At 34.2% G+C, this 27,180-nt stretch overlaps 2 protein-coding genes across 2 annotated transcripts in view; one reads left to right on the top strand and one right to left on the bottom strand.

The window, feature by feature from the left end:
- The window catches only part of pdgy (acyl-CoA synthetase family member pudgy), a 68,248-nt gene extending 60,422 nt beyond the window's left edge, over positions 1 to 7,826 (top strand). The window contains exon 9 of the mRNA XM_089642779.1: positions 1,548 to 7,826. Within this exon, the coding sequence (XP_089498905.1) occupies positions 1,548 to 1,838 (291 nt within the window). The 3' untranslated portion in view covers positions 1,839 to 7,826. The remainder of the gene's footprint in view (positions 1 to 1,547) is intronic.
- A 3,485-nt stretch (positions 7,827 to 11,311) lies between these two features.
- LOC149415591 (ATP-binding cassette sub-family B member 10, mitochondrial-like) lies at positions 11,312 to 24,422 on the bottom strand. The gene is made up of 9 exons (XM_089642471.1): positions 24,019 to 24,422; positions 22,869 to 23,075; positions 21,691 to 21,893; positions 20,460 to 20,594; positions 20,103 to 20,249; positions 19,763 to 19,994; positions 15,764 to 16,050; positions 12,653 to 12,877; positions 11,312 to 11,864 (listed from the first exon to the last, which is right to left on the bottom strand). Exons 1-9 carry the CDS (start codon positions 24,371 to 24,373, stop codon positions 11,592 to 11,594), a joined length of 2,064 nt encoding a protein of 687 aa, XP_089498597.1. The 5' UTR covers positions 24,374 to 24,422; the 3' UTR covers positions 11,312 to 11,591.
- Positions 24,423 to 27,180: the final 2,758 nt, after the last annotated feature.

Here is a 27,180-nt window from a genome sequence, read left to right as displayed (position 1 = left end):
CTTACAGGCATATACTTGGCATAAGATTCTAATATACTTACAAGCATATACTTGGCATATGCTTCTAATTTACTTACAGGCATATACTTTGCATATGCTTCTTATATACATGGTAATATACTTCTAAACATATGCTTGGCTTTTGCTTCTAATATACTTGGTAACATACTTTCAAGCATATACTTGGCATATGCTTCTAATATACTTACAAGCGTATGCTTGGCTTACGCTTTTTATATACTTGGTAACATACTTTCTAGCATATACTTGGCATATGCTTCTAATTTTTTTGTTAATTACAAAAGATCTTCCTTTTTAGTTAGACGGGTTATTTCTAATGATTCTAGCCTATCTAGTTTTGGTCCGTTATTGCAGGGATGGTATGGAGTTCAAAAATGTTTCAATATATCATTTTAATGGAATTCCACCACGAATTGTCCGTATCAAAAATAGAAGTATTAAAAACAAAAGCTATGTTTTTACCATATTCAGAATGTATGTATGTATAAAGAATAATGGGCATGGGCAGTAACCTATTCTGCAGTTTCTTTTAAAACTAATGCATATATTCTAGAGGTTTGGATTACAGTAGTCTCTCAGTAATTCACCGCTCGTTTATCTGACAGTTACTAGAATCAACAGATATTTTTTCTAGTTGAAAGCACAAAATCAATCTTCGTTTCGTCTTTTTTTTGTTTGAATAATTTTACAAAAAACGTCAAGAGCAAGGTCAAAGTCAAGGTGTGACTTTAAATCAAAAATGATAGAGGCGCTGTTTTTAAGAAATACCTGTTTTAATTTTGTGCATATTTGTACCTTTGACATGAGGAATGGTATTACTCTTTAAATAAACATACAACTTTTTTATTCCCAAATATTATTATAGGAAACCATGTAGATAAGGTAAATAAATGTATGGTTAATCTGTCGTATAAATAAATAAGAAAATAAAAAACTGCTAAAACATAAACTCAACTTGGTTTAATCAGCTCTAGAAAAGAGTCTAATCAAGAATCAGATCCGCTTGACCGCACCATGTCTTTCTGGGGTCTCCTCTACTTCTTTTCCATCCGCTTTCGCCTCAGTCTTCTGAAACACCGTCTATTCGCTGTACTAACATAATATCGAAACCATCTAAGCGTCACTTTCTTAATCACCTTTATCAACATTCTGCTTACATTCGACTTACATTATGTTAGGATCAACCATTAATAATATATTATCTCACAATATCAATTACAAAAATAGCCATGCAGAAAAACTAGTGGCATTACGTACTAGAATTAATTACACGCATTACAAAGAATTAATAAAACATGAACTAATAATTACTGGTGCCGTTGAAAGGTTACCCATAGAATACAGGTGAATTCATATTGTGGGGGAAATTATAAATACGCTACACACACTTTATTAAAAAATCTGATTCATCGTAAAAAGTTTTTTGGGGCGGACGATTAGTATTGTATTCACCCATCACGTTATGTGATTATACTTCTAGATTAAGTTATAATTGAAGTAAATAACAAATTCCATTATTCTTCCAGGTCAAAGGGTACCAGGTAGCGCCGGCTGAACTTGAAGGAATCTTGAGGTCTCACAACGAACTCTCCGAAGCAGTGGTCATCGGGATTCCCCACCCGACCAGCGGTGAGATCCCCAAAGCATTCGTAGTCAAGAAGAAGAACAAATCTCCGTCGGCCGAAGATATCATGAAGTTCGTGGAAGAGAAAGTTGCCAGTTACAAAAGACTCGGAGACGTGCAGTTTATTGACGAGATTCCTAAAAATGCAGCAGGGAAGATTTTGAGGAGAGAAGTTAAAAGGTTATACACATAAATTATTATGAATAATTAGATTGCAAAAGCAGTGAATTATTGAAAAACTAAAGCTGTTCAAAATACATGCAGTTGATATGTATGTATACCTACTACAATATTTTCAATATGTATACAAAAACTAGATATTACATGTAGATATGTATTTTAGGCTTAAATAATATGTAGGCTACCCTATTTAAGTACATAGTGACGTCAGATATTAATAGTGTTATTTGCATTAAAATGGGTTGTTCCGCAGAATTTTAATAATTCATTAAATTTCAAAATTAATTTCAAGTTCTGTTTCTAAACTGAAATAATAACAGAACTTGAATAGAATTTTCACAGAACATGAAAATTAACTTTGAAATTAGATGCATTGTTCAAATACTGTGAAACAATCCGTCCTTAGTATGTCTTATCACAGCTTAACTGAATGATATTGACTATTCTAAATTATTCATTAAGGACGGGTTGTTTCAGAGAATTTGAATTAATTAGAATTCATCAAATTTAAAAATTAATTAAGAAAACAAATGTAAATGTGTAGGATTACATGAATACTTAATATTAATAGATATCCAATGTTTAGATACTTATCTGAAAATATTAGAAAAAGCACTCAGTGTTTAGTGTTTACCTCAGTAAGATATTACATTTTTGTATTTTTATAAAAAGGACTTTTACATTCTTTACCACCTCCCTACATTTGATATTACTGATATCAAATTGTTGTACTGAAATACATTACATAATTCAATTAACAAGACTTGAAGGTTTATGGCTAATTTGCAAACACTGTCAAAATTATTACAGGAATTTAAACAGAAGATAAGATAAAAATAAACAATTTAAAGAATTTATTAGGCACTTAACATTAAAAGTTGAGACTTAAGTGCAAAGTTCAACTAAAGAAGATTACATTGCGAATGTAATATTTATCATTCCCACTCTTAACACTGTTTGGTTTATGCTCCAAATAATCATATTTGTTTATCTACAGAACAGATTTTTAGGAAGAACACGAAAGAATTAGTTTTGCGCAAACGTATATCTGAATTGACCGAATTCATTGGTATACCTTGTAAATAAAACTAAGTCGAACGCATTAACCTGTTGAAGGTCAGAGCATAAAACTGAAAAATATTAGTGGAACCTAAAGTTTTATTAACCCAAACGATAATGATTTTGTTTTTCAATCATTTTTCGAAGCATTAAGGTCAAAACCGCATCGCAAATTATTCTAAAAAAGATAATATGTATTAGAATGTTCGCATGTTCTACAGAGACCCGGCATTCCACCGGTTAAGAGTAACGTTTTAGCTGTCAATATCGGCCTATCAGAAAAAGATCTAATATCCTGTGTCCCGCTTTAATGCGAGCGGGGTGTGGGAGGGAGTTCCAGACTATTGTAGTATTGTACGAGATTGTGAGCGAGCAAAAACAGTTAAATAGCAGAGCATTTAGATTCATGTTTGAATATTTGCTCGAAGCCGGTGAAATGCCCTTTTTTTTAGTTTATTAGCATTAGCGGAAACACAACATACGGCCGTAAATAAAACGATTAAACATAGGTAGAACCTTAGAACGGTTGTGGCATTCTGAAAAAGTTTAAAAGAATTTACCTAAAATCTTCTCTAGGTAAAAATATATATTTATGGGAATAAGTACATATTGATGAATTGTATAAATATGCAAGGATTTTGGTCTGGGGTGAAGGTTTAGCCTTCATCGAGAAGTGGATTGAGTATGGCTGATAGGACACGTTGTAATATTGTCTACTATACCTTCTATGTGATAATTAAGTGTTCAAAGTATTTTGTAGAAAATTATTCACATTACCTCAGGTGTAAATTCAAATTCAAATGTGTCAAAAAAGTTTTAACAGTAGATATATAAAATATCATTAACTCACATGACCAAATACCTGACATTGAGGTAAAATTAAAATTAAATAAAAAAAAACATATTTTCAAAAATATGTTGTCAGGTACCTAAATTTGCAATGTTAACATCTTAAATTGTGGTTAAAATAATGAGATAAATATGTAGTTGTGTTTGGCAGTAAATTGAAATTACTGTTCGCAAATCACTTTGAAATAATTGTGGCAAATTTTATTGTATCGTAAAGATATTAGATCCAAAATGTGTATTCATAATCGGCTTAACCACACCTCTAAGATGTCAATAGTTGTGAAAATATTATAGGTGTTAGTACTTGTGATTGTGATGTGCATAGAGAAAATGTCTAGATATTGTTATGATACTTTTTCTGATATACATATAAATTTTTTTTGTCGAGTCAGTCGTCAATTGTCTTAACTCAATAATTTTTAGAATGTGTGCAATCAAAAACATAGTTTATTATACTGACTGATGATTGTGTAACTAGGTCTATATTTGACACAAGCAAAATCCAGATTCCAAAATGAATCTCAAACTGCAGTGTCTTGTTCAGTAAAAATTCTGTAGTTAATAAGTCTATGGAGTTTTTGTTAATAAGTTCATATTTAAGCAACAATTCTTACATTGACTATTGTTATTATAATTCGCACTTGAAGTGAAATGACACTAAACTGCGCTATATAAATGCTATGTTCTTATGAATAATAATTCAATCGACAATCCTACTTGTGGACGCAGACTGCGAAAACTATTAATCATCAAGGAATTGAATTGAACCGAGAAATATTATTTAGAAAATATTTTTATTTGAAAAAAAATGGATAATTTAATTTATGAAAATTTTGCTGTTTTTGTTAAAAAAATTATTATTTAAAACATTATTTTTAATGACCATGATAACAGTTTTAATCAAAGTGGGATGTCAGAATCATAGCAAAACGTAAATGCATTTAAAAAGGTAAAAACTACCTACTCTAGAAAATTTCCTATATTTAATCTGTTTCTTATAGCCACCTTGAAATAAGATTAAAGATGTTTAATAGAGAAAGTAAATTATTTTATTCATTGAAAAAAGTGAGTACAATACGATGCAAATTTCTTCAAAAATTCTTATACATATATGATACAGCTTTACACAAGTCCAAATATTGGTTTTTCTGAGAGTTCCAAAACATCCGTGATACCGGATGATACACAAATAATTGCATGTGATACCGGCTTAAATGATTCTAACTATTATTGATTGTAATTCCAATTTTACCTGTTTATTCCGCCCCCCTAAAATAACAGAATGGCAACACTTTTTTATTATTATTATTATTACTGATAAAATATTCAGCAATTTATTAATGGATAACATCATTATCAGGGGACTATAATAATAAAAACATGAAAGATTGTTTTGGTAAATTATATACTTAATAATTAATAATAATGTTTGTAAGAACAATTCAAATTGACAAAATGTTTGTGTCGTTCAAAATATCCTGTAAAAAAATCAAAGACCAAAAACAATTATTTAGTTTGGAATATTTTCACCAAAATCAAATAATGTTACTTAATATTTCATACCACACAAAGGTTCTCAACGGTAGTAATGTGTTGTGATATTTTGAAAATATTTTTTAGTATTTAAAACATTATTATCATTTTTTGTAAATATTAAATAATAGGTTATTTTCTAATAAAACGTATTTGTTATTGAAAATAAATGTTTTATTTATTTTGACAAAATTAAAAAATAAACCTGCTTATAAAATATTTGTTTGTAATATTATAACAACTTATAAAAATACTAAACTTCCATATTCTATAATATTACATGTTTGCAGATGGGAGACTTTCTTACATCATAAAATTTTAGTACATCAGAAAGGTAAACATGGAAACTTTACTATCTTCTTCCCCTCCCCAATTACCTTATCTGCACAACATTTCACAATAATTCTTCATATTCATTTCACAATAATAATTCAATTTTTCACAAAAAAATAAAACACATTTTACAAATAGAATAGTGGATGCATGGAACAAACTTCCACAACATGTCATCGATTAAACTAATATAAACCAATTTAGAAATCGATTGGATACCTATTTGGAGAAAAAGGATCGACTTATTTTAAATTTAAAACAACTCAATTACTATTTGTTAAATTTATTTTAAAATCAGATATGAGCGCATCAGCAGAATGCTGCCTGCTCATTAAATTATAGTCGTATTTAATCCTAATGGGTCACATAATTTAAAAAGTAAGATAAATAGCTTAACAAAATCATTTTGATTAAAAAAAATGCAGAATTCAATTTTAAAAATGCAATGTATACAAGCAAACCATTTTAAAGTGGACACATTTGAATGCATTTGTTCACACTGATAGTAGTTAGGAACACCTGTCTGCAGTCCCCTCTTACCCCGCCAATGTCCAAGGGTACTGGGTGGGTAATGATTATTTTATTATTATTTTCACCTAGCATCAATAATCAAGTAGGTACTTTTAGGAGTATACCTTAAAAATTTAAACTCATTATATAAATAGTATAATTACACTTTATAATGTTTAAATTAATATGTGTGTATTTTTTACTTATTGTAAGTTAGAAATAGTTTGTTCCTTGTTTTTTTGTCCATCCAGTACCTAAACCACTACACAAGCAAGCAAGAAACAGGGTCTCTTTAAAATTATTTACCTGTATCTGCAAAAGATTTTTTATTTTTCACCTACTTGGTAGCCATTTTTATTTTTTTTATTTATTTTTATATTAACTTCACACACGAGGCCCTAAGGGAAATATTTTCCTTTAGACCTTTGTCATTTTTTGGGATGCTTTAAGGAGTGATGTTACATTACATTTGTAATGTATGATAATTTATAATAAGTTAAATTAAATGCTTCAAATAAAACAATAATTCATAATAACAATAAATTATTCTTAATAAAAATGCCTAAAACCAAATTTAATAAAAATCATTACAGAAATATGTATTTCAACAATAAATATTTTAAAAATTGCAGATAGGCACTTCAAATACAGATTTACGAAATTATAATATGATATATTTTCGCACCAATCTAATTTTTACGTATTACAGGGACAAATTTTCATGTGCTGATCAAAATAAATAACAAATTATGAATTACAAAAATACAAGATATGATTTGAGATTTTCATGCGTAAAAATATTACAGGATTTATTTTTGGGGTATTATGCAGTTTTGCGCCACCTCCTTATTTAGTCAACGATTCGGACAGCATTACAGTGGCCATCATCAGGGATTACACATCTGACCTCATGATAGACACTGTAATAGGCTAAAGAAGGAGATAGTGCAACACGGCATAATACCCCAAAAATAAATTGCTATCTATCTATCTCTAATTTCAAATTTAAAAAAATAAATCTTTTTTTTTAGTTTCGAATTACCCATTGTTTTAAATTATCAGAGTTCGAATTAACGGGTTCTACTATATTTCCTGTTCCAAAGTATATCAAAACAATTAATGAATTTGGATTTCTTGAAAATTAACCCAGATATAAATAGCTGACCTCCGCTAGGAGGGCACCGAAAGAAGACAAACCGACAGAAACTAAGAATAAAATTTTTCCTAATAAAACAATAAAAATCCCATATTAATGTACGGATTATGAATGTGCCTTTAATACTTAACACTCACTTTAATACATTATACATGGCGTGGTCTAGTGGTATACGCTTTTGACTACAGATCTGAAGGTCGCGGGTTCGAACCCGGCGTGCGCAAATAAATTTTATTTGATTAATTTGTGTTATTTCACAATTAATTCATTTAAAATAATATATAGTATATTTGCGGCACGTTCCAGAGTGGAAGATACTCTCAGTATCGCCCTGGTGTAAGACCACCATTCAGAATTGAAACGTTGCTTGAAATGGCTTTAGCCGTGTTTGGTGACCAGATCTGAATAGCCAGGTACTTCCCCACCTTCCTCTTCCCCATCTCCCTCCCCTCCCCAATACCCTCAGCCTCACAACATACCCCAATTGGGGATGCCATAGTCTCACTGGCTCCAGACGGGAGCAGTTGGGACTCTTGTGCGGTATTACTGTAAAAAAAAAAAAAAAAATCAATATTTACATATATTTGTTCTACTGTCCGGTGAGTAAGACTTTACTCTTACTGGTGACAAAGTGCCAATTTAAAATCCCGCAGCAATTACCTCTCCCTTTTAACACATGTGATGTTTATACAAGTATGAATAGGTGCAATAAACTTAAGTCAATAATAATAGATAACACTAAGAGCGGGAGCACACAGAGAGCGGTCAGGAGTTCCGAGTTCTGAGTTCCACGTTCGGCGTTCATTAGAATGTACAGATACTATAACAACAATGCACACAGCGGGCAGTCAGACCGCGGCGGTCAAAACGGAACGTCGCGTTCTAAGAGTTCTTTTCCCGCCGAGGCAGAGAACGCCAGAACGCCGCGATGTCTGAAGTTACAAACACCGAAAAGTTAATTGAATTGGTTAGGGAAAGGAGTTTATTATACGATTTAAGTGATGTAAATTATAAAAACCGCGACAAAAAAGCCGAAGCTTGGTTTGAAATTGCTACTAGTAAATTTAAATTTTAAGTAAATTTTATTGTTAGTAATTTCGCCTTTTTCTTCTCGCGTTGTGTTGATTGGGTGCACCCAATACTTCCTTTTCTTTTTAGAAGCTTCTAAGCTCCACAAGAGCAATAATTCTTCATCGAATGATGAACTTTCTAGTGACATGTTGCATATGCAAAGACCCAAACGAAACTAGAACGCGAGAATTTGAACGCCGATTGTGTGCTTTGGAACTCTTGAGTGGTCAACGATCACTAGAACGCAGAACTCTGACCGCTCTCTGTGTGCTCCCGCTCTAAATTCACCTTTGGAGTAGGTACCTTTAAATATTGTGGTTATCTGTAGAAAATAAACTACAGGTTATTTCTGAGTTCACCTTCTACACAGATTAGTTTGTGAATACATATGTAAATGAATCAAATCAATTAAAAAAACATCCTCAGAATAACTTTTTAAGTGTCAAACATATCTGAAAAACTGTGAATTCACAGTTGTTCTACAAACTTTTGACATAATAATTAAACATACAGACACCCAACTACTTTTGGTCACTTAGTAATATTTGCGAGCACAGTCAATAATTGATAAGAAATGTTCTGACAGCAGATAGACAAATTTTAACGCAGCTTCCAAAGTGTCGGATAAGCTTCGGTTAACTGTCAATATACACATCTTTTTAAATGTTGTTCGTTATGTAAAATTACTGGCTTATTATTTATCAGAGATGAACTAACGAAGCTCTTAGAATTGAAAGAAGTCATCGGTCAATTGAACCGTCCGGGTCAATGACTTTACATTGGTTCGGGCTTGGAGAAACGAAAGTTGTTAAAATATAAAATATAACAAGTTGTGGCTAAAAACTTTATCAACTAATTAACTACCTGTTTAGTGTCAAAAGTTATGCAAACTGCCAATGCACATTAAAGATGGTATTTCAATTCAACATTGTCAATTGATTTGCATTTTTAGATTAGATAGACCAGTGTTCCGCAAACTTTTTATGTTCGCGGTACACCTAACTAATCAAGAAATTTTAACGGTACACCAAAGAAAAAAAAACAAGGTAAATTTTGGATAGGATTGGCTTGGCTTATTACGAATAACGGCGAACTTTGAGGTTAAACTACGAAAACTGCATGTCATCATAATTTAAAAAAACATCCCAGGTTTCGAATGGTTTGTTTGGCAAAGCAGGGTTTGTCTAGCCAGGTTTGTGAAATTATGATTGATATTTATCACATAACAGTGACAGAATGACCGCGAACTGTCACCGAATCGGTTCGAGAAGTGAATTTTAATTTTACGCAATTGATAATTTAAATGCATCTTTTTCCGCCGCCACCAAGCCAAAAAGTTTCCTTTTATAGTAATTACGGCATATCAAAAGTTTTTTCTAAAAATTAATCGTAATAAGCGTGGCCACTCCGAACCAAAATTTACCAAAACAATATTTTATTAATATTTATTATTAAAGTCAATATAACATGAAAAGATGTTTAATGCGAAATGTGAGCCTGTTTAACTGAACACAGACGATCAAAATTTGGAACAATCGTTGATAACACTGCTCGCATCTCTTCGTCGATCGTCCTCAGGCGTTCTCTTTTTTTTTGACTTTATCGTTGTGAGAGTTAAAAACCCCAATTCGCATAAATAGGTCGTGGCAAATGGTAATAGAATTGCAATAGCTCGCTTTGACAGCAGTGGATACTCATTTTTTACGTGGAGCCAAAAATGTGCTAACTCTGTTTCAGAAAATTTTAATTTTAGTGTCCGATCAGTTTTAAGCTCCATGAATTCTTCCTGCTCGTTTATTGGTAAATGTCCAAGGGAAATGCTTTCCGAAAATGGATTTCTTACCCAGTCCATAGGTTGCAGGTTACACTTAGGAAAATATGAGTTCATTTTTTCTGCTAACAGCTCCAAGTGTTTCACTATCAAAGCCTGCACTTTTTTTTCTGAATCGGCAGCCATTACATTTGGAAACATTTCGTTACTATCATTGGTAGGGTGGCTGATCCATAGCACCAACTTAGCGCGAAAGCTTTCAATCTTGTCCGAAGACGTTAAAATGTTACAATTTCTTCCTTGCATTTTTTTGTTCAGCTCATTTAATTGAGCGAATATGTCCGCCAGATATGCAAGTTTTGCTACCCATTCTTCTTTTTTAAATTTTATGTTGAAATCTTTTAAAATCTTTTTTAATGTTATGTTGTCACGCGCATGCACCCCGATAGCTCGTGCGCAATCACGTGATAATGTAGCAATAGCACCTCACTTATGTAGTGTAGCACACGTGATAATGTAGCGTAGCGGCGTAGCACACGGCCACTTCGCAGCGATCGAGTCCCACCCATGCCACCTCCGGCCGCCGCGCCGCACAGAAAAGTATAGACCGATTTACAGAGTACTTTGTGATAAGTGACGCGGGACTCGCGGCACACTTACAAATGTCCACGGCACACTAGTGTGCCGCGGAGCACACTTTGCGGAACACTGAGATAGACGATTTCTTACTTATATTGTGTCAACATTATATGGCTATCGACAGCGCAACCATACTCGGAATATCGAAATAAAATCATTGGAAGTTAAGTCTATTGTTCAGATATTGTTAAGTTATCAATTTGATCATGCTAGACCACCTGGTACTGCACAGAACATTTGATAATTTAATGTTGATTATTACATTGGTGGAAATAAATTTATTCTTCAAATAACCTTCAGATTTCACTTCATGTATCTCATTTTCGCTTCCTGCTAGCATATATTGTAACGTTGGATGGCGCGCTTGGTTGGGAAGAAGAAAAAGAGATCACCCACAGATGAGACAGATTGACAACCTTGACAACTGATTGACTACTCAAACCAGGAAACCAGAAGACTTATGAAGAAGAAGAAAATAGAATAGCCACTTTTGGTAGAAAAATGGAATAAAGGTAATAAATAATACAGGTAAAAATTACTTAACAAAAATTCAGTAGGTAATTAATTGACAACATGGTTTTGTATTTCATATTAGGCTACTCTATACAAAAACCAATGTAAAGTGCCTTTGAGGTGATTGAATCAATAAACAGCGCTGTCTGTATACAGTTGACCAATTATCATATGTGAATAAAGTATTTCTTTCAAGAGTTTGGGAAGTAAACCTCGTCATACTACAATGAATGTTTGAGGTATTGAAGATTGAAATTACTGGAACTTGATAACGTAATCAAAGACACACATAATAATAATTTCACTAAATTAAAATAAATAATAATATATAATTAATTTTCTATATCCTGGAAGGCCTGATGCCTCACCAGCTCCTTGAACACCCCGTCGGGAATATTAATCAGCTCTCGGTAGGAGCCCCTCTCCACCACGGTGCCGTTCTGGATTACGGCTATGGTATCCGCAGCCTGGATGGTGCTGAGTCTGTGCGCAATGGTGAGGACAGTCCTGTTCTGCGAAACGCTCTTGAGGGCTTCCCTGACCAAGTGTTCTGATTGGGGGTCCAGGGCGCTGGTCGCCTCGTCCAGGATGATTATGCGAGGGTTCTGGAAGGAAACAATGCGCCATTTATGTTAAGAAAGGCATAGAGGTTGCAATGGAGCTATCAGCAGTATGCCTCTAAAAATAGTATTTGTACACATATTTAAAAAAAAATGAGAACTTGATAAAAACATGAATATTGTCATCATAAGCAAACAGGCCGATTTATCTTCTATCTTCTGTCTATGTATCTATCTATCTATCTTATGTCTATGTATCTATCTTTTGCCTATGTATCTATCTATCTATCTTCTGTCTATGTATCTATCTTCTGCCTATGTATCTATCTTTTGCCTATGTATCTATCTATCTATCTTCTGTATATGTATCTATCTTCTGCCTATGTATCTATCTATCTATCTTCTGTCTTTATATCTATATAAAATTATTTATATTAAAAAGAAGAGTGTCTGTGGGTGGCTTTGTTCTTTATACAAATCTACAGTTTTAATCCAACATTGATGAAAATTTGCACACGTGACCTTCAAAACAAGAAGAAGGTCACTGTCCCCATTATATATTTTTAAAAAACAGCCCCATTTCTTTTTCCCACACCTTAAAGCAGAATTTTTATACTTCTTGATGAAATTTTGTACACTTGACGTTCAAAGTAAAAGGAATATTAGTCTACATCTGATTTTGAAAAAGTCTGCGTAAAGCTCAGACAACAATTAAAAATTTAAATTCACAGTTTGAACTAAATATGAGGAAACATTCTCTATTTAATTCTGAACATTTCTTCATAATTAGTTTGATTTGTGATTTTGATCATATTAATTAATTTTCTACGCACCTTAATGATGGCTCTAGCGATGGCAATCCTTTGTCTCTGTCCCCCGCTCAGGGCGACTCCCCGTTCCCCGGTCTCCGTGTCGAACCCTTGGGGCAGTCCCCTGACAAACTCCTCCACTCGTGCTAGCCGGGCCGCCTCCAGCAGTTGCTGCTCGGTAGCGCTCCCAGGGTCCTCCAGTCCGTACAGGATATTGTCCTTTATGCTGGCCGAGAACAGTATAGGCTCCTGGAGAAAAAAAGTGATAAAAAACAAACAAACAAAAAATACTTCAGGATCATAGACATCCAAATTAATAGACTTGCCCTAACATGAAATCTGGGTATCATTTAGACGAGCTGGAGGCAAACCACGTGACCATATTTTTGGCACCAGGAGAGTTCGAGAATGCTTTGAATAAACTATGACATTAGTTGTACATTGACCACTGAAGAGCGGACATTGAAATAACAAAACCATGTGCAGAAAAGTAAAGTTCGCTAAAGTCAGGCAGCGGTTTGCAGAGCAGTCCATTGTGGGACTTTTCTGCGCAGCATCGGAATGTTCGTAAAAACGGTAAAGACTGATCCGCCTTCAAACCGGGTTGTTTAGCGATGCTGAATTGAGTGAGGTGGATAAATTATAAAATATTTGTAAAAGGGTCTAACTAAATAGTGTAACAATTTTTAATTTTGAAAAAAGCTTGGGTTTTTTTTTTACCCAATTTGGGATATGTAGTTGAGTTTTTTATGCAGCCAGCAATTGTAAAAAGGACTAGTAACTCATAAGCAGATTTTATTTTTGAAGACAGAATGGTGATAAAGGGTTTTCCAATAAGAGGTGTTATTTTGAATAGCCCGCTATTTCGGTAGACGTTACTTTTGAAGCTATCATTTTTTGACATTTGACAAGTAGAAACTACGCCATTAATAAAAATGGAACGATACACACTTCAACAACGCATTAAAATTATTAAAATTCACTATAAATGGTGAAAATTTGGCAGAGACGGTTCGTAAAACTCGAAAATTTTTGGGTCGTCGTGAAGCACCTTGTCAGACCGCAATACAGAAATTGGTGGAAAAATTCGAGCTGTTGGGACAACTTAGTGATGTGAAGAATAAAACCCGTGCACGTCGCTCAAGAACAGCCGAGAATATTGCTGCTGTAGCCAAAAATGTTGAAGAAAACGCAGGTTTGTCCTTTCCTCGTCGTTCTTTGGAATAAGGCATTCCACAAAAGTCATTACACCGTATTTTGCATAAAGATTTGTGTCTTAAGGCTTATAAAGTTTAGTTAACACAAGAACTCAAGGCGGCCGATCATCAACAACGTCGTGTCTTTGCTGATTGGGTCCTTGAAATGCGTGAAAATGATCCGGAATTCCATCGAAAAATCATCTTGAGTGATGAGGCCCACTTCCACCTCGGTGGCTTCGTCAACAACCAAAATTGTCGCATCTGGTGCTCGGAAAACCCAAGAGTTATTGTTGAAAAGCCTCTCTATCCTCAACGTGTGACTGTTTGGTGCGGTTTATGGTCCGGCGCAGTCATTGGACCTTATTTTTTCGAAAATTAGGTTGGAGCAACAGTTACGGTGAATGGATTGCGCTATCGAGAGATGATTAATGATTTTTTATGACCGGAATTGGGTGGTATTGATCTGGACAACGTTTACTTTCAACAAGACGGCGCTACGTGCCACACAAGCAACAAAACCATTGATTTTTTACGGGAAAAATATCAAAATAAAACCTCTTATTGGAAAACCCTGTATTATAATGCGAGTTGCATGTACATTGTCAGATTCATTTATTCACAAATCACCGAAAATGGGATGGTGACTGATGATGCACTCCGCGCAAGTTGGTTTGTTCCCCTTTCCCTGATTGGCTCGTCTATTAATTTGATGTCTTTCGAAGGTGCTATTTTAAAATCTTAAAAAATCAAAAAGTTCTCAAAAATAAGTGTAAATTTTCAAAAAAATGTTCTGTGTACACATTGGGGACTTGTAGTGTGTCAATCTACATGGTTTATATTTACACGGTTAACTTTGCAGTCAGTAGTATTACTAATGTAGATTTTTTATAAACAAAAATATCTATGATTTTATTGATAAGTTTGCCTTAATACAACTCTATTACCTCGGGTTAACCACTCAGAACATAAGAACGTCAAAAGACGTAAATATGATAATAGCGGTCAAGACATTAGAACGTCTTTTCACGTAAACGCGCGAGATTTTACAAAAATCGATTTATTTCCATCACTAGTATACGGATTGCCATGATTTAAAAAACAGAGTATCGATAATGAATAACGCTACGCGTCTGTATTCAACAATATCTATGGAACGTAGAACTGCATTATCTAAGCCGATTGAATCTGTCATCTTGTTCGTTCATAATTTATTGCGTTTCTAAATAATTTATTGAAAATATTTTAGTTTGGACGGTTAATATTTTGAGGTGACTAATAGTTTTTAATTATATTTCTTCAATATATAAAGTGTTATTTCTTTATGATACTCAGAAAAAAGTACATTTTTCACGGCTTTGAAATAACGGTTATCGATTCTTACATATTTTTGACGTTTTCATAAAATATATATTTAGAAACGCAAATATTTACTTATAACAACACAATGCAATAGTGGATTTCATAATCTTTCCAAAACATTTTTTAGAATGAGGCTACGTTTCCCAAGACGTGAGTTATGATGCTTTTAGCAAAACTCGTAAATAACACTAAAATTATCACGTTTTGACAGTTTTCAAAGGAACACATAGTATACATTCGACCGGTCAGTGGTTGAGTGGGCATAGCGCTTGGGTCTCACCCGAGCGTCGCGTGTTCGATTCCTCGGCTGGCTAAGTCCTCCATCACAACACAAGCAATATTTTCGGCTTTCTGTGGTGGTAGTAGGAGATTTTCAAACATTGTTGGGTTATTCGTAACCTGGGAATGTTTGTCTTTCTTCATTAAAATAAAAAAAATATATATATATAAATGTCTTTGTCTGAGAGGTTAAAGTGTTTTTCAATTTGGTAAAGTTTTGTAAAACTATGTTTGCAGCAGTATGTACCTGTAGGCATTGCTTTTCCATTACAATAATATCAACTTTTTTAATTCTTACCTGGCTAACTGTGCCAATATGTCTCCTCAACCACATTGGGTCCAACTCCCTGATATCCCTCCCGTCCAGTTTGACCAGCCCCTGGTCAGGTTCGTAAAGCCGTAGCAGCAACAGGGCAAGGGTGGTCTTTCCGGAACCTGAGCCGCCCACGATGGCCATCACCTTCCCCGGCTCCAGTGTCAAGGAGAGGTCCTCCAGGATAGGCTTGCCAGGTCTGGTGGGGTAGCTGAAGGTGATATTCTGGAAGGTTATCTCTCCGACTGGCGAGGTTGATGGCCATAATCCACCTCAAATAAAACGGACATACATAAATCAGTCTGCCAATTTCTCATTTTACCTCATTCCATCAACAGTAACCCGTTCCCTTTAATAAAGTTCACCAGGGTTATTATTGGATATGGCCATTTCATTTTAATAATCCGATTTTCAAAATGTTGTTACTAATAATTACAACACCTAAGATCCTGGTAAAATTTGGCCCATGGCAAAAGTGTCAATTAACAATACACAGTTAATTACTACCATAATATGTACTATCAAATATTTGTAAAGGTTATCTGCACATGAATGATATGAATATATAGACTAGAAATTAAAGGTGAGGGGTAAAATCAACTGTTGAAGAACGAAGGGGGTAAAGCTGACTGTGATTCGTCAATAAATCCATCTGACAGTATATAGGCATCTCGCATTATAATATCACCATTTAGTTCTTAAAAGTAAAATCTGCTTTTGAATGAATAGACATTTTTACATGGGAGCGCAAATTACTCGCCACGTTATGAACAAATTTGCGAAGTCCAAATTCGGCAAAAAAAAATTCTTCTATTTTCAGAGTCGAATATTTTGTTTACGTATTTAGTTAAGACACTTTTATAAGTGTTCATAATTTACTTCCCAGTAACAACGATGCGCACACTTGAGAATCGCTACATTCGACCAATGTTGGCTCGATGTGATAGTATATGTTTCTAAAACTGATTCATATTATACAACGTGAATAAGCTTAAAATGATGCTTACATATGGAATGTAATACGACAATTGGGTTTATTCTCTTTTTCACATCTATTTTTACAAGTTTTCATATCACAAGCCACTATTTTGCCGTGTTATTTCATAAAATGCCTCGACCATAGCTCGACGCTAGTTCGAACAAGAATGATGACGTCACATTCTCAAGATTCACGGGAAGCCATACGCGAGCCCAGCCGGCTCCAATGGAACCGGTATGGGGAGTGGGGAATAATACGCTTTTAATCACTTAGGGCAGGTCTACTAATATTCATATGTCTATGGTTATCTGTTATCATATCATATCATATTATGTAAATAGCAACTTTCACTAAATAGCTTCTAGATGTTTTTCAATTGTTCTTCGGTCAAATATCCAAGTTTTTATCTAAAATTGCCTACTCCATCAATTAACAATATTATTTAATTAATTAAAACCACCCCAAAATATTAAATATTCACCTCTCCAAACTTAAACGTCGAAATGATGGCTAAAAAGATATAATAACCTTACATAAATATGATTACTAAGTATTTATTTTGGTACAATATTTTTACATTTCAGAGTTATTCAGTAATGTTGGCCTCACTAGGTGGCTTACACGTGCTGAGTCCTTTACTTTATAATATAAAAATATAATAATAAATAAATTTAAAATAAAATCTTGTGTGTTTGTGAGTGATGTGTGTTTTATATTGGTTTTGTGTGTTACATGTAGGTTTTTCTTATTTTATGTTATGAAATTTTGGTAATATTGTATTTTTTGTTCTTTAACCTTTTGAACGCGTTAATTTGCTCCGTTTTATCTATACCCGTAGCGGTACATATTTTCAAATACCTATGCATGCAATTAAATGTCAAATTATAGCATTCTGGCATGATTTATTGGACTATATAGACAGAACAGATTATTCTCCACAATATGAAAACAAATCCTCGTGTGTCAACACTCTTAGATGTTTATAAAAACAAAAACATAAAATTTCATACAAAGACGTACCGTATCTTTTGAATGTGGTCCCGCCATTCACTCGGCGTCATAAATAAACCACTCTCGGTGTGTGTGTACTTAGGCCACTGTGTTTATAGACACAAGTGGGACACCATGATCACTTATCATTCTTAGTTATGAAAAGTTGTGAATGACAAACTAGTACTAACGCCATCCGTTGACAAAAATGTAAACTAAAGGACTAAAAGGCGCGAAGAGGCGCACTTGGTTATCGATCTTTTTTTATGAAATACAATTTTATTTTTGAGAAATTCTTGTAGATGTCAGCATCGTGATAGTTCTACAAATGTCCAAGTGAGCAAGAAATACATTTATGACGAAAGAGAGCGGGAATATCGGCCGTCAAAGTTGCCGTATCAACTGTTGATACAGCCGCGTGTGAGTATAGACTTTTTGCCGTAACAACAGTTGATACGGCCGCGTGCAAAGAGTTAATCCATTTTGTAATTTTGTGTCTGAATTTTTTTTTTTTTTCAATTTTATTTTCAAGTGTTAGACTGCTGAATGCTTTTATAACATGGTATTGGTAGTGTCTTTGTCCAAAGCTTGTATTTACTGTCGGAGTTTTTATGTTTTCTTTTTACGCTTATCTAACTGGTCTGTTATATTTGATAGTGATATTTTGTGTATGTTGAAATTTGTTTTTTTTTTTCAAAAATGTAGTTTAGTAGTGTTTTAACCAGAGATGTGCAAAATGGGTACCCAAAACCATTTGAAATGCAAAATGGAAATGGGTCAAAACTTTTCCATTTGAAAATGCAAAATGCAAAATGGTTTTTAGAAAAGCATTTCAAATGCAAAATGCAAAATACCTATTTTCAAAATGCATTGAAAATGCAAAATACCTATTTTCAAAATGCATTGAAAATGCAAAATGGTTTCTCAGGTCAAACAATTAAAATAATTATAGAATTTTAAACAATTTTGTCATTTAATAATGGATATCAATGTAGAACAAACATATTAATTACATGATGGTAAATCCAAAAACACCACGACTAGATATTATGAAACCACAAAAAATTTGCGCGGGACTAATGTTGCCAACGTAAAAACATTGAAACTGCTATCTAACATTTAATATTACAGCGTCATGGCCCCATGTTCAGTATTTGAATAAGTATTTTTTGTAATGGTATCACTCGATTGCCAGGGCTCCTACCAGGGAGCAACTTGACAAACGTAAATTATCTCTCATAGCGAGGTTGAGGACCGACTGATATTTGGGGCTTATGAAAAAAAGATGAGTGGAGATAGTAGGAAGAATGTTGCAAAAAAGCATTTAAAATGGAAAATGCATTGAGAAAAGCATTTAAAATGCAAAATGCAAAATGGTTTTTAGAAAAGCATTTAAAATGCAAAATGGAAAATACCCATTTTGCATTTTGCATTTCCATTTGAAATGGATTTATTTGAAATAAAGCACATCTCTGGTTTTAACGTATAATTGGCGTATACATATCTAGTATGTCACAGGTGTTGAATATTTGGTCTGTATCAGTCAGTCTATGTTTTTTTAGTATTACCTTTAAGATCGTCTTCTGTGCGATTTCTATGTAATTGATAGCTGAGTTTGTCGCTATATATATAATATATAGGTTATAGAAAGCCTCCGTGGTTGAGGGGTAAGGTTCTCGACTAGCAAAGTGGAGGTCGCGGGTTCAAATATTATTTGATTAATTTGTGTTATTTCACAATTTATTCATTTAAAATCATTTATACTATATTATATTTGCGGAAGATACTCTCAGTATCGCCCCTGGTGTAACACCAGTATTAAGAATTGAAAAGTTCTTTGAAATGGATATAGCCGTGTTTGGTGACCAGATCTGAATAGCCAGGTACATCTGCACCTGTCTCTTCCCCTCCCCACTACTCCCCACTGGCTCCAGACAGTTGGAAGCAGTTTGCGCGGCATTCACTTTTAACATGAAGGTTAGTTAGTTAGTTAGTTAAATAAATGAAGTAGCTACCTTGAATAGGCACTGCGGGAACCCTATCAATGATATCCCACAGTCGGCTAGCCGCCCCAATGCCCTTGTTCAGCTCCGAGTAGAAGCTGCTGAGGCCGCTGATGGAGATGCCGATATATGCTGCGTACAGCAGGAAGGAGGTCAGGTTCCCCACCGTGATGCTGTGGTCGGACACCATCACTCCGCCGTAGTAGAGCACGGAGATTATTATGAAGTTTCCAGTTAAGCCAGTCTAGAAGACAATACCCTCAAAGTTATCACAATTATCATAAATACTAGATCATTTAGCAATCCCACAACTATGTACACAGCCATAAATCAAAATGTGACAAAAACTCACCATTCCGTAAAATATACCTCTGGCCATGGACTCCTTGTAAGCCAAATCTAATACACTTTTTATTTTTGCAGCGTAATTGTCTACTTCTTTAAATTCTTTACTAAATGTCTTCACCGTCCTGATGTTTGAGATTTTCTCTTCAGCTACCTGAGAATATCAATACACATCATTAAAATGTTGAAAGATACATAGATTATGATAATTGAGGTGATTTTCTGTTTCAATCTTGCCGTTGAAATACTTTAAATTCAGTTGAAAGGTGGATATTACACATTATCCATTATTAAAAATTTGGTATGAAGTTACCAAAGTTAGATGATTCTGAATAATGATGAATTCTTATTAACATATATTTACCTGAGTAGCCGCAGCCAAACTGTCCTGAACCTGTGAGGTGATCTTCCTCACAAAACGTCCATAGACAATGGCAAGACACGCCACAGGAGGCACCACGGAGAGTCCCACAATGGCCAACTCCCAGGACATGTAGAACTATAAATAAAATCAGATATACTTATTTATTAAACTAATCCATCACATATACTATGTAAAAATGTATACAAAACCATTACACCCTCAAACACTTCATTCAATATTTTAAATATTTCTTAAGAGGAAGCTACAAGCCAGAAATGTGTATATTCTTGGTATACCTTATATCGTAGGTAATAGGCATTAAAATCGCTTGACAAAAGTAGTCTAGAAACGTTCGATTTCAAGCAAAAAAACTGGTTTTTATATATTTTGTAAATAATTTTATAAGAAAGCGAAAAAGTTAATCAAGTGAAACTGTCACAGATAATCTTGGTTATAATACTGTATTTTTTAAAAGTTGTTTCCTTTACGTGTTCATACATTTATATTGAAAAAAATTTTTTTTTAGTAGTTTGCATTTATATTTTTTATTGAGTAATTTATTTTTTTATTTGTATTCTACTCAAGCGAAGCGATAGGAAAACCTTCAATTTATCTAAAGCATATTTTTTGGTATTCATAATGTACACCAATTCATTATAAAGATTAATCAAAATAGTGATTTGGCATTAAGCTTCGCCTTAAATATACATAACTATTATTGCATTGGTGGTTTATTCTACCCTAGCAGAGGCTAGGGAAAATCAATTTAGTAAAACACAACACAAACAATTGTAGATAATGCTGTTCGACTTCTCTTAACACTCCCGTACCGAACGGGGGAAACACACTTACACAAACAAAGAGTTTTTTGTGATATCTAAGTTGTTTTTTCACATCACATGCTCTATAATTTAGGAAATCCCAGATTTTTTTTAAAATTAAATAAAATCTATCTAATTCCCATGGAATTGCTCTCCCCTCCCCCTCCTGATCCACATAAAAAATATTTAAATCCTTGTTGCGAACAAGCCGCGAGTGCAGACGTAAAATGTGCAAGTTCAGTTATCCTGGTTTAATCCTAGCAAATTATTTTTTAGAGGTAATGATTAGTGTAAGTTACACTTTGTATTTGGATACAGCAAAGTACTACATATAGACGTGGTTTAGTCCAAATTACAACTCCAAATTTGCTCACTTAAATTGGGAATAACAACCCGTTAATATTTCTTACCATCATCCCCGCCCCAGCCGACACCGCGAAGAGGGACCTCAATCCATCGGAGATGTTGGAGCTAAGCGTTGAGCCCACCAGCTGCGTGTCAGCTGATAGCCTATTGACCAGCTGCCCGGTGGAGACCTTGTCAAACCAACCAGCTTCTTGCTTCATTATTGAAGAGAACACGTCTTTTCTTAATGCTTGTGTCATTCGCTGTCCTGAAATATGAATGGATTTGTAAAGTTAGTGATTTAAGATAATTTAACATGCATACTTATTTCAATTGACTCAAAACATAAGTGGTAATGCAGCTAATTGAAAATAAGTTTTAAGGTTTACAGGATTCCTTGAAATCAGAATAATGGTTATAATATAGTGTCGGTTAATCCACAGGGTGACAATGAACCCTGACCTCTGACTCCCCACCATAGGAAAGAAGAGGAAATGGTTGTAATGGGGTGATTTACTTTAAAATTTGAAGATCACAAAGATGTAAACAAAAAGCATGGATCGGTATTCGGGAATGTTTTTAGTCTGAGGGAATGGATGGAGGGAAAAAAGAAACATAGCTCTTGACAATAATAATTATAAAACATTTCAATAAAATGGTTGATGAACTACACCACATAAGCACCGACTTCTAAAATGTGGCTTAGTCTTTATGATTACTTTACAGGAAAGGAATAAAAAATATTGCCTAAAAAAATCCATCCTAATTATGTATGGATTATGTTACACTAATGTATGCTAAAGAAGCAATATTAATGCACATACATAATTATAATAATTTGTCATTAAAAAAAAACTGTGAACAAATATTTAATGTGTCCTGAACAATAAATTGACAACACAGATAACACAGTACGATTGAAGGGTCCTTATCTATTGCATATTTGTCTTTACCATTCCTGGAAAAGTCATGAGGATCACCCTTCTAGTAAGTAGGTAGTTGGGTCTGTGGAATATTCTGTACTTGACTGCGTTTTTTTTTAAATTCATTTAATCTAAATGTGTTGTTTATTTACAGAGATTATATAATATATTGTCCTCCACGCTAGGAACTCTCCTGTGTTGGAGAGGACATTTCCACATCTACCCTTCATTGATTAGTTTCATTCACATATTCAACATTTATACAGTTAATACTATAATCTAACACTTGTCTGCATGACGCAATAAAATAACACAATTACCTGAAATGGACATGAGGTACACACGTCCGAAGTTGCAGACTCCACCCAGGATGAATACTCCACACAGAATAAGGCAGACCTTGTTTAGTTTGTCTTTGGCCGACGTCATGTCCGATCCACTGGTATATATGATGTCCAGCACCTTGCCCAGGGAGAAAGGGATGGCCATACTCACGGTAGAGGCTATTAGAAGTAAACCAACGGCGGCTGAAATAAAAAGGGTAAATAATCAATGATATAAATAAATAACAAACCATTATATTCAAGTACTGCTGTTAGACTTGAAGTAGAATATAATATATAAACAGTAATTCACAACTCAATTATCAGACAACTACTATTCCACAGTTATTTTGAATAGTTGAAAGCTCAAATTGAGAACTATAATTTGTTGGTATTTGTATGTTAAATTCCGTAATCCGCCGCGTGACTAGTCATAAACGACAATCGACATAAACCAAATACTGTAAGATCCTACGCAGAAAAGTTCCACACTGAACTGCGCTGCAGACCGTTACCAATATAGCAAACTTATTTTTCTGCGAATGGTTTTGCAGCTTCCCATTTATGTCGATTGCATACCGACCCGTGCGACAACGGGCTAAGTTTACAAACTGAAGTAAAGTGACACCTTAACTTTGTACTGAAAAATGATAATTTTACAGAAGATTGATAGCGCTGTTTATTTGTTTTTACAAACGTTTTAATTCTAAGCATATTTGGTATGTATGCACTACAATCCCCCGCTTTCATTAAATGAAAGGCCCTGTTTTGGGTGCAGTATTAGTGAGAGAATACTATATATATATATATATTTTTTTTTTTGTAATTATTTTTTATTTTTATACTATATATAACTATACTTTTTCACTGCCCCTTTAGAAAAAATGGGACCAGGAAAAACAAGTTAAGAATCATGCAAACACTGTTACAAAGCTTGAGACCTTGAGGAAAATCATTACTCTCAAGGCCAATGACATCTTTTTCGCAGATGAAAAATAATATACAACGATGCGGTATTGTGATACCTTCAATCATACATTCGTGAACAAATGCTTATTCCTAGAAGACAGTCAAACCTTGTTTAAGAATAAAGTCACATTAAGTTAATGGTTTAAGTAAATAATAACTAAAATACCATAATACTTACATATTAGATACCATTTCTCAGGTCTGGCTAAGGACAACAATCTTTTGACATTTGATTTGCTCAATTTTACTTTCGTTACGATAACTGCTCCATTTGCGTTAGAGGCTCCCTCCTTCGGTAAAGCCGTTTTCGTGTCGTTCTTCGTCGTATATCGTCTCCCTTTCGTCAGGTCGAGCAGTCTTCTCCTGTCATAATTTCTGTATACGGCCGAGTTGTTAATTTTACTATAGCCATTGAACAGCCTCGATCCGCAGTTGTGGCACAAGTTTACATTATAATTAAAGCACCTTAGCAGGTTTATTTTATTTCCTACGAGTAAATTACTGCTGTATTTGTATAGCACAGAGAGTGTCATTTTTGTTTGGTTTTAAAATTATAGGTTATAAAGAATGTCATAATCAGATAATCACAATCACAGGTCAGAAACGTCACTTAACACCAGGGTTACCAGGTCAAAAAAAATGAATTCCCTAGCATAATATCATTAATCACTAAATTTGCGAAAACTCCCTAGATTTCAGACTATCGCATTCTAACTAACTAACTAACTAACCATCACGCCGTTTCCCCGCAGGGGTAGGCAGAGAGGACGGACCGCCAAACAACTCGGTCTTGGCACACACTTCTTGCCTCATTCACATTCATACATCGTCTCATACATACTCTTCTATTATTCTGACTCTTGACATGGCCCGACTCTAGTATCTGATTCACTTGATCGTGCCATGTCTTCCTCGGGCGTCCCCGACTTCTGCTACCATTCGCATTTGCATCATATATCCTCCTTACACTCCTATCTTCGCTCATTCGCTCTACATGCCCAAACCATCTAAGCGTCCCTTTCTTAATCTTACTCATTACGCTTACATCAGCCTTGCACTCTTTGCGGATCTCCACATTCCTAACACGATCAAACATGGTTTTACCACACATACGCCTCAGGGATCTCATTTCAACAGCATTCAATCTACTTTCATCCTTTCTTTGCCAGTTCCATGCCTCACTTCCATACATCAAGGTAGGTACCAGCACTCCGTTGTGGACTGCTAACTTCGCTTCTTTGGACAGTTTTTTGTTAGCGCCAACGGCGTTCAGTCCTCCATTAACGGAATTACCTGCATTTACCCTTCTTTCAATATCTCTGTCAGCCTTCCCATCTCTCGTAAACATACTTCCTAAATACACAAACTCATCCACCTGCTCCAAGTATTCCTCATTCACAATTATATTGCACACTGTTTTCGTACTCTCTCTTTCAAACACCATTACTTTAGACTTACTTACATTCATCATTAACTCATTCTTCATGCATACTTCGTTCATCCTAGACACGAGAGACTGTAGATCTTCTATACTATTAGCAATCAGCACCGCATCATCAGCATACAACAGGCAACATACTTTCAAATTATTCAAATTCGCGCCCAATCCCACCTCTTTCAATTCTTGCATACAATTATCCATGTATAGATTGAATAACCACGGTGACATTACGCAGCCTTGTTTAACACCTTTTGTGATATCAAACCACCCCGTAAAACCACCGTTTACCCTAACACATGCAACGCTTCCCTCATACAGAGACGCATTCTAATAATAATAATAATAATTGGATAACTTTTATTGCGCCGTTTTGTGAAAAATCACTTGAAGGGTGATTTAATTTATTATTGTTGAGCATGCTAATATTTTCGTCTCCGGCGTCGGTGGGGAGGGGGGGGGGGGGTGGCGTGAGAAAACTTAGAAATGTTGGAAAACTACTGAAACCTCACAATTTGTCAGATTCTCATTATTTTATAAAATGTTCCTGCGAAAAATTTTTGCCGATGCCTATTCTCCCGAGATTTGATTTTAAAAACTTGCTTCATTTGATTTGCTCAATTTTACTTTCGTTACTATAACTGCTCCATTTGCGATAGAGGCTCATTCCATCAATAAAGCCATTTTCGTGTCATTCTTCGATGTATATCGTCTTCCTCTCGACAGGTCGAGCAGTCTTCTCCCGTCATAATTTCTGAATACGGCCAAGTTTTTAATTTTACCAGTTTCTCCCTAAATCTAGGGATTTCGTCCAGGACTTTACCATGAACTTGTCTGTTATATGTGCATAACTTTATTTTGTTGTCTATGCTATTTGCGTACAATACGATATACGATAGATGTCGGTAAAATGAAGAAAAATATTCGCGGTTATATTTAAACGGCACCTCTAAAAAGACCGTAAATAATAAAATAATTATGTCAGATCATTATGATTTAAATTATTGATTTGTTTATAATTTAAATATGTGTTCATTAAATATCCAGTTTCTTTTATTTATTAATTATTTTTACGCGTGACATCTGTTTCGATAATGCCTTCGGGAGGCCATACAGCTGTCACATCTAATAACTAAATTATTATATCAGCGCTTATAAATAAACTGTAATCAAATAATAAAATATTATTGAATGCTCATAAAAACTTTCAAAATGTAAAAAACCAACACCGTGAGTTTTTAGCATAACTCGAAATAACTTGTTGTTCGGGTTGTTCCTCGATCTACAATTTATTTAAACATTCGTGTTGTACTTGCCTGTGTAACAGGTGTAAGGTTATGTTTTGTTTACAAGAAAATATATGTTATTTATAAAATTTTCCTGTGTACTTGTACAAATAATGTAGATACCCTCTGATTTGGCATAGTGTAAACAATAAGCCAATGGCTATCTCGTAATATTTTCCATGTCTACATAGTATTTACATTTTGATTGCTATGGATATCTTATTCAGACATAATAAAGATGTTGGGTGTGTCCCGTGTCTTCCTTATACATAGACAAGCATTTAAAAATTCTAAATTATTTTGTAAGTGGTGTTTTTAATTAATTTTTAATTTTTTTAACGAATTTGTCATTTACAAGATAAATTTGAATTTTCATTTACAAGATAAGTACCTGAAAAATCAACGGTTACACACTCTTCTATCTTATATAAATAAAAATGTTCGTTTCTTCAAAATCTGAAATCTCCAAAGTTCTTCAATGATTGCATTGAAATTTTGAAAGAACGTTGCATTCAAATACGCGTGTGTTTTTATATACCTATATTATGTGACAGGTAAAAACATGCTTTTTTAAAAACAGCTGTTGAAGGTAAAAGCAACACGCTTTTTTCTCTAT

Source organism: Hesperophylax consimilis, chromosome 18, assembly GCF_061612785.1.
Source record: "Hesperophylax consimilis isolate HC1 chromosome 18, BYU_Hcon_1.0, whole genome shotgun sequence".
In the NCBI taxonomy this organism is placed as follows: Eukaryota; Metazoa; Arthropoda; class Insecta; order Trichoptera; family Limnephilidae; genus Hesperophylax; species Hesperophylax consimilis.
The sequence above is the reverse complement of the archived record's forward strand: the minus strand, read 5'-3'. Positions and strand labels throughout refer to the sequence as shown.

What these genes read in the sequence shown, in the direction of transcription:
- LOC149415591 (XM_089642471.1), bottom strand. Translation starts at nt 24,373, where the DNA reads ATGACACTCTCTGTGCTATACAAATACAGCAGTAATTTACTCGTAGGA. An exon ending in CGGCTGGGGCGGGGATGATG is followed by an intron (nt 20,595 to 21,690) that starts GTAAGAAATATT and finishes TTTTATTTATAG; the next exon opens with TTCTACATGTCCTGGGAGTT. An exon ending in TCCCGCAGTGCCTATTCAAG is followed by an intron (nt 16,051 to 19,762) that starts GTAGCTACTTCA and finishes GTTTTATTTGAG; the next exon opens with GTGGATTATGGCCATCAACC.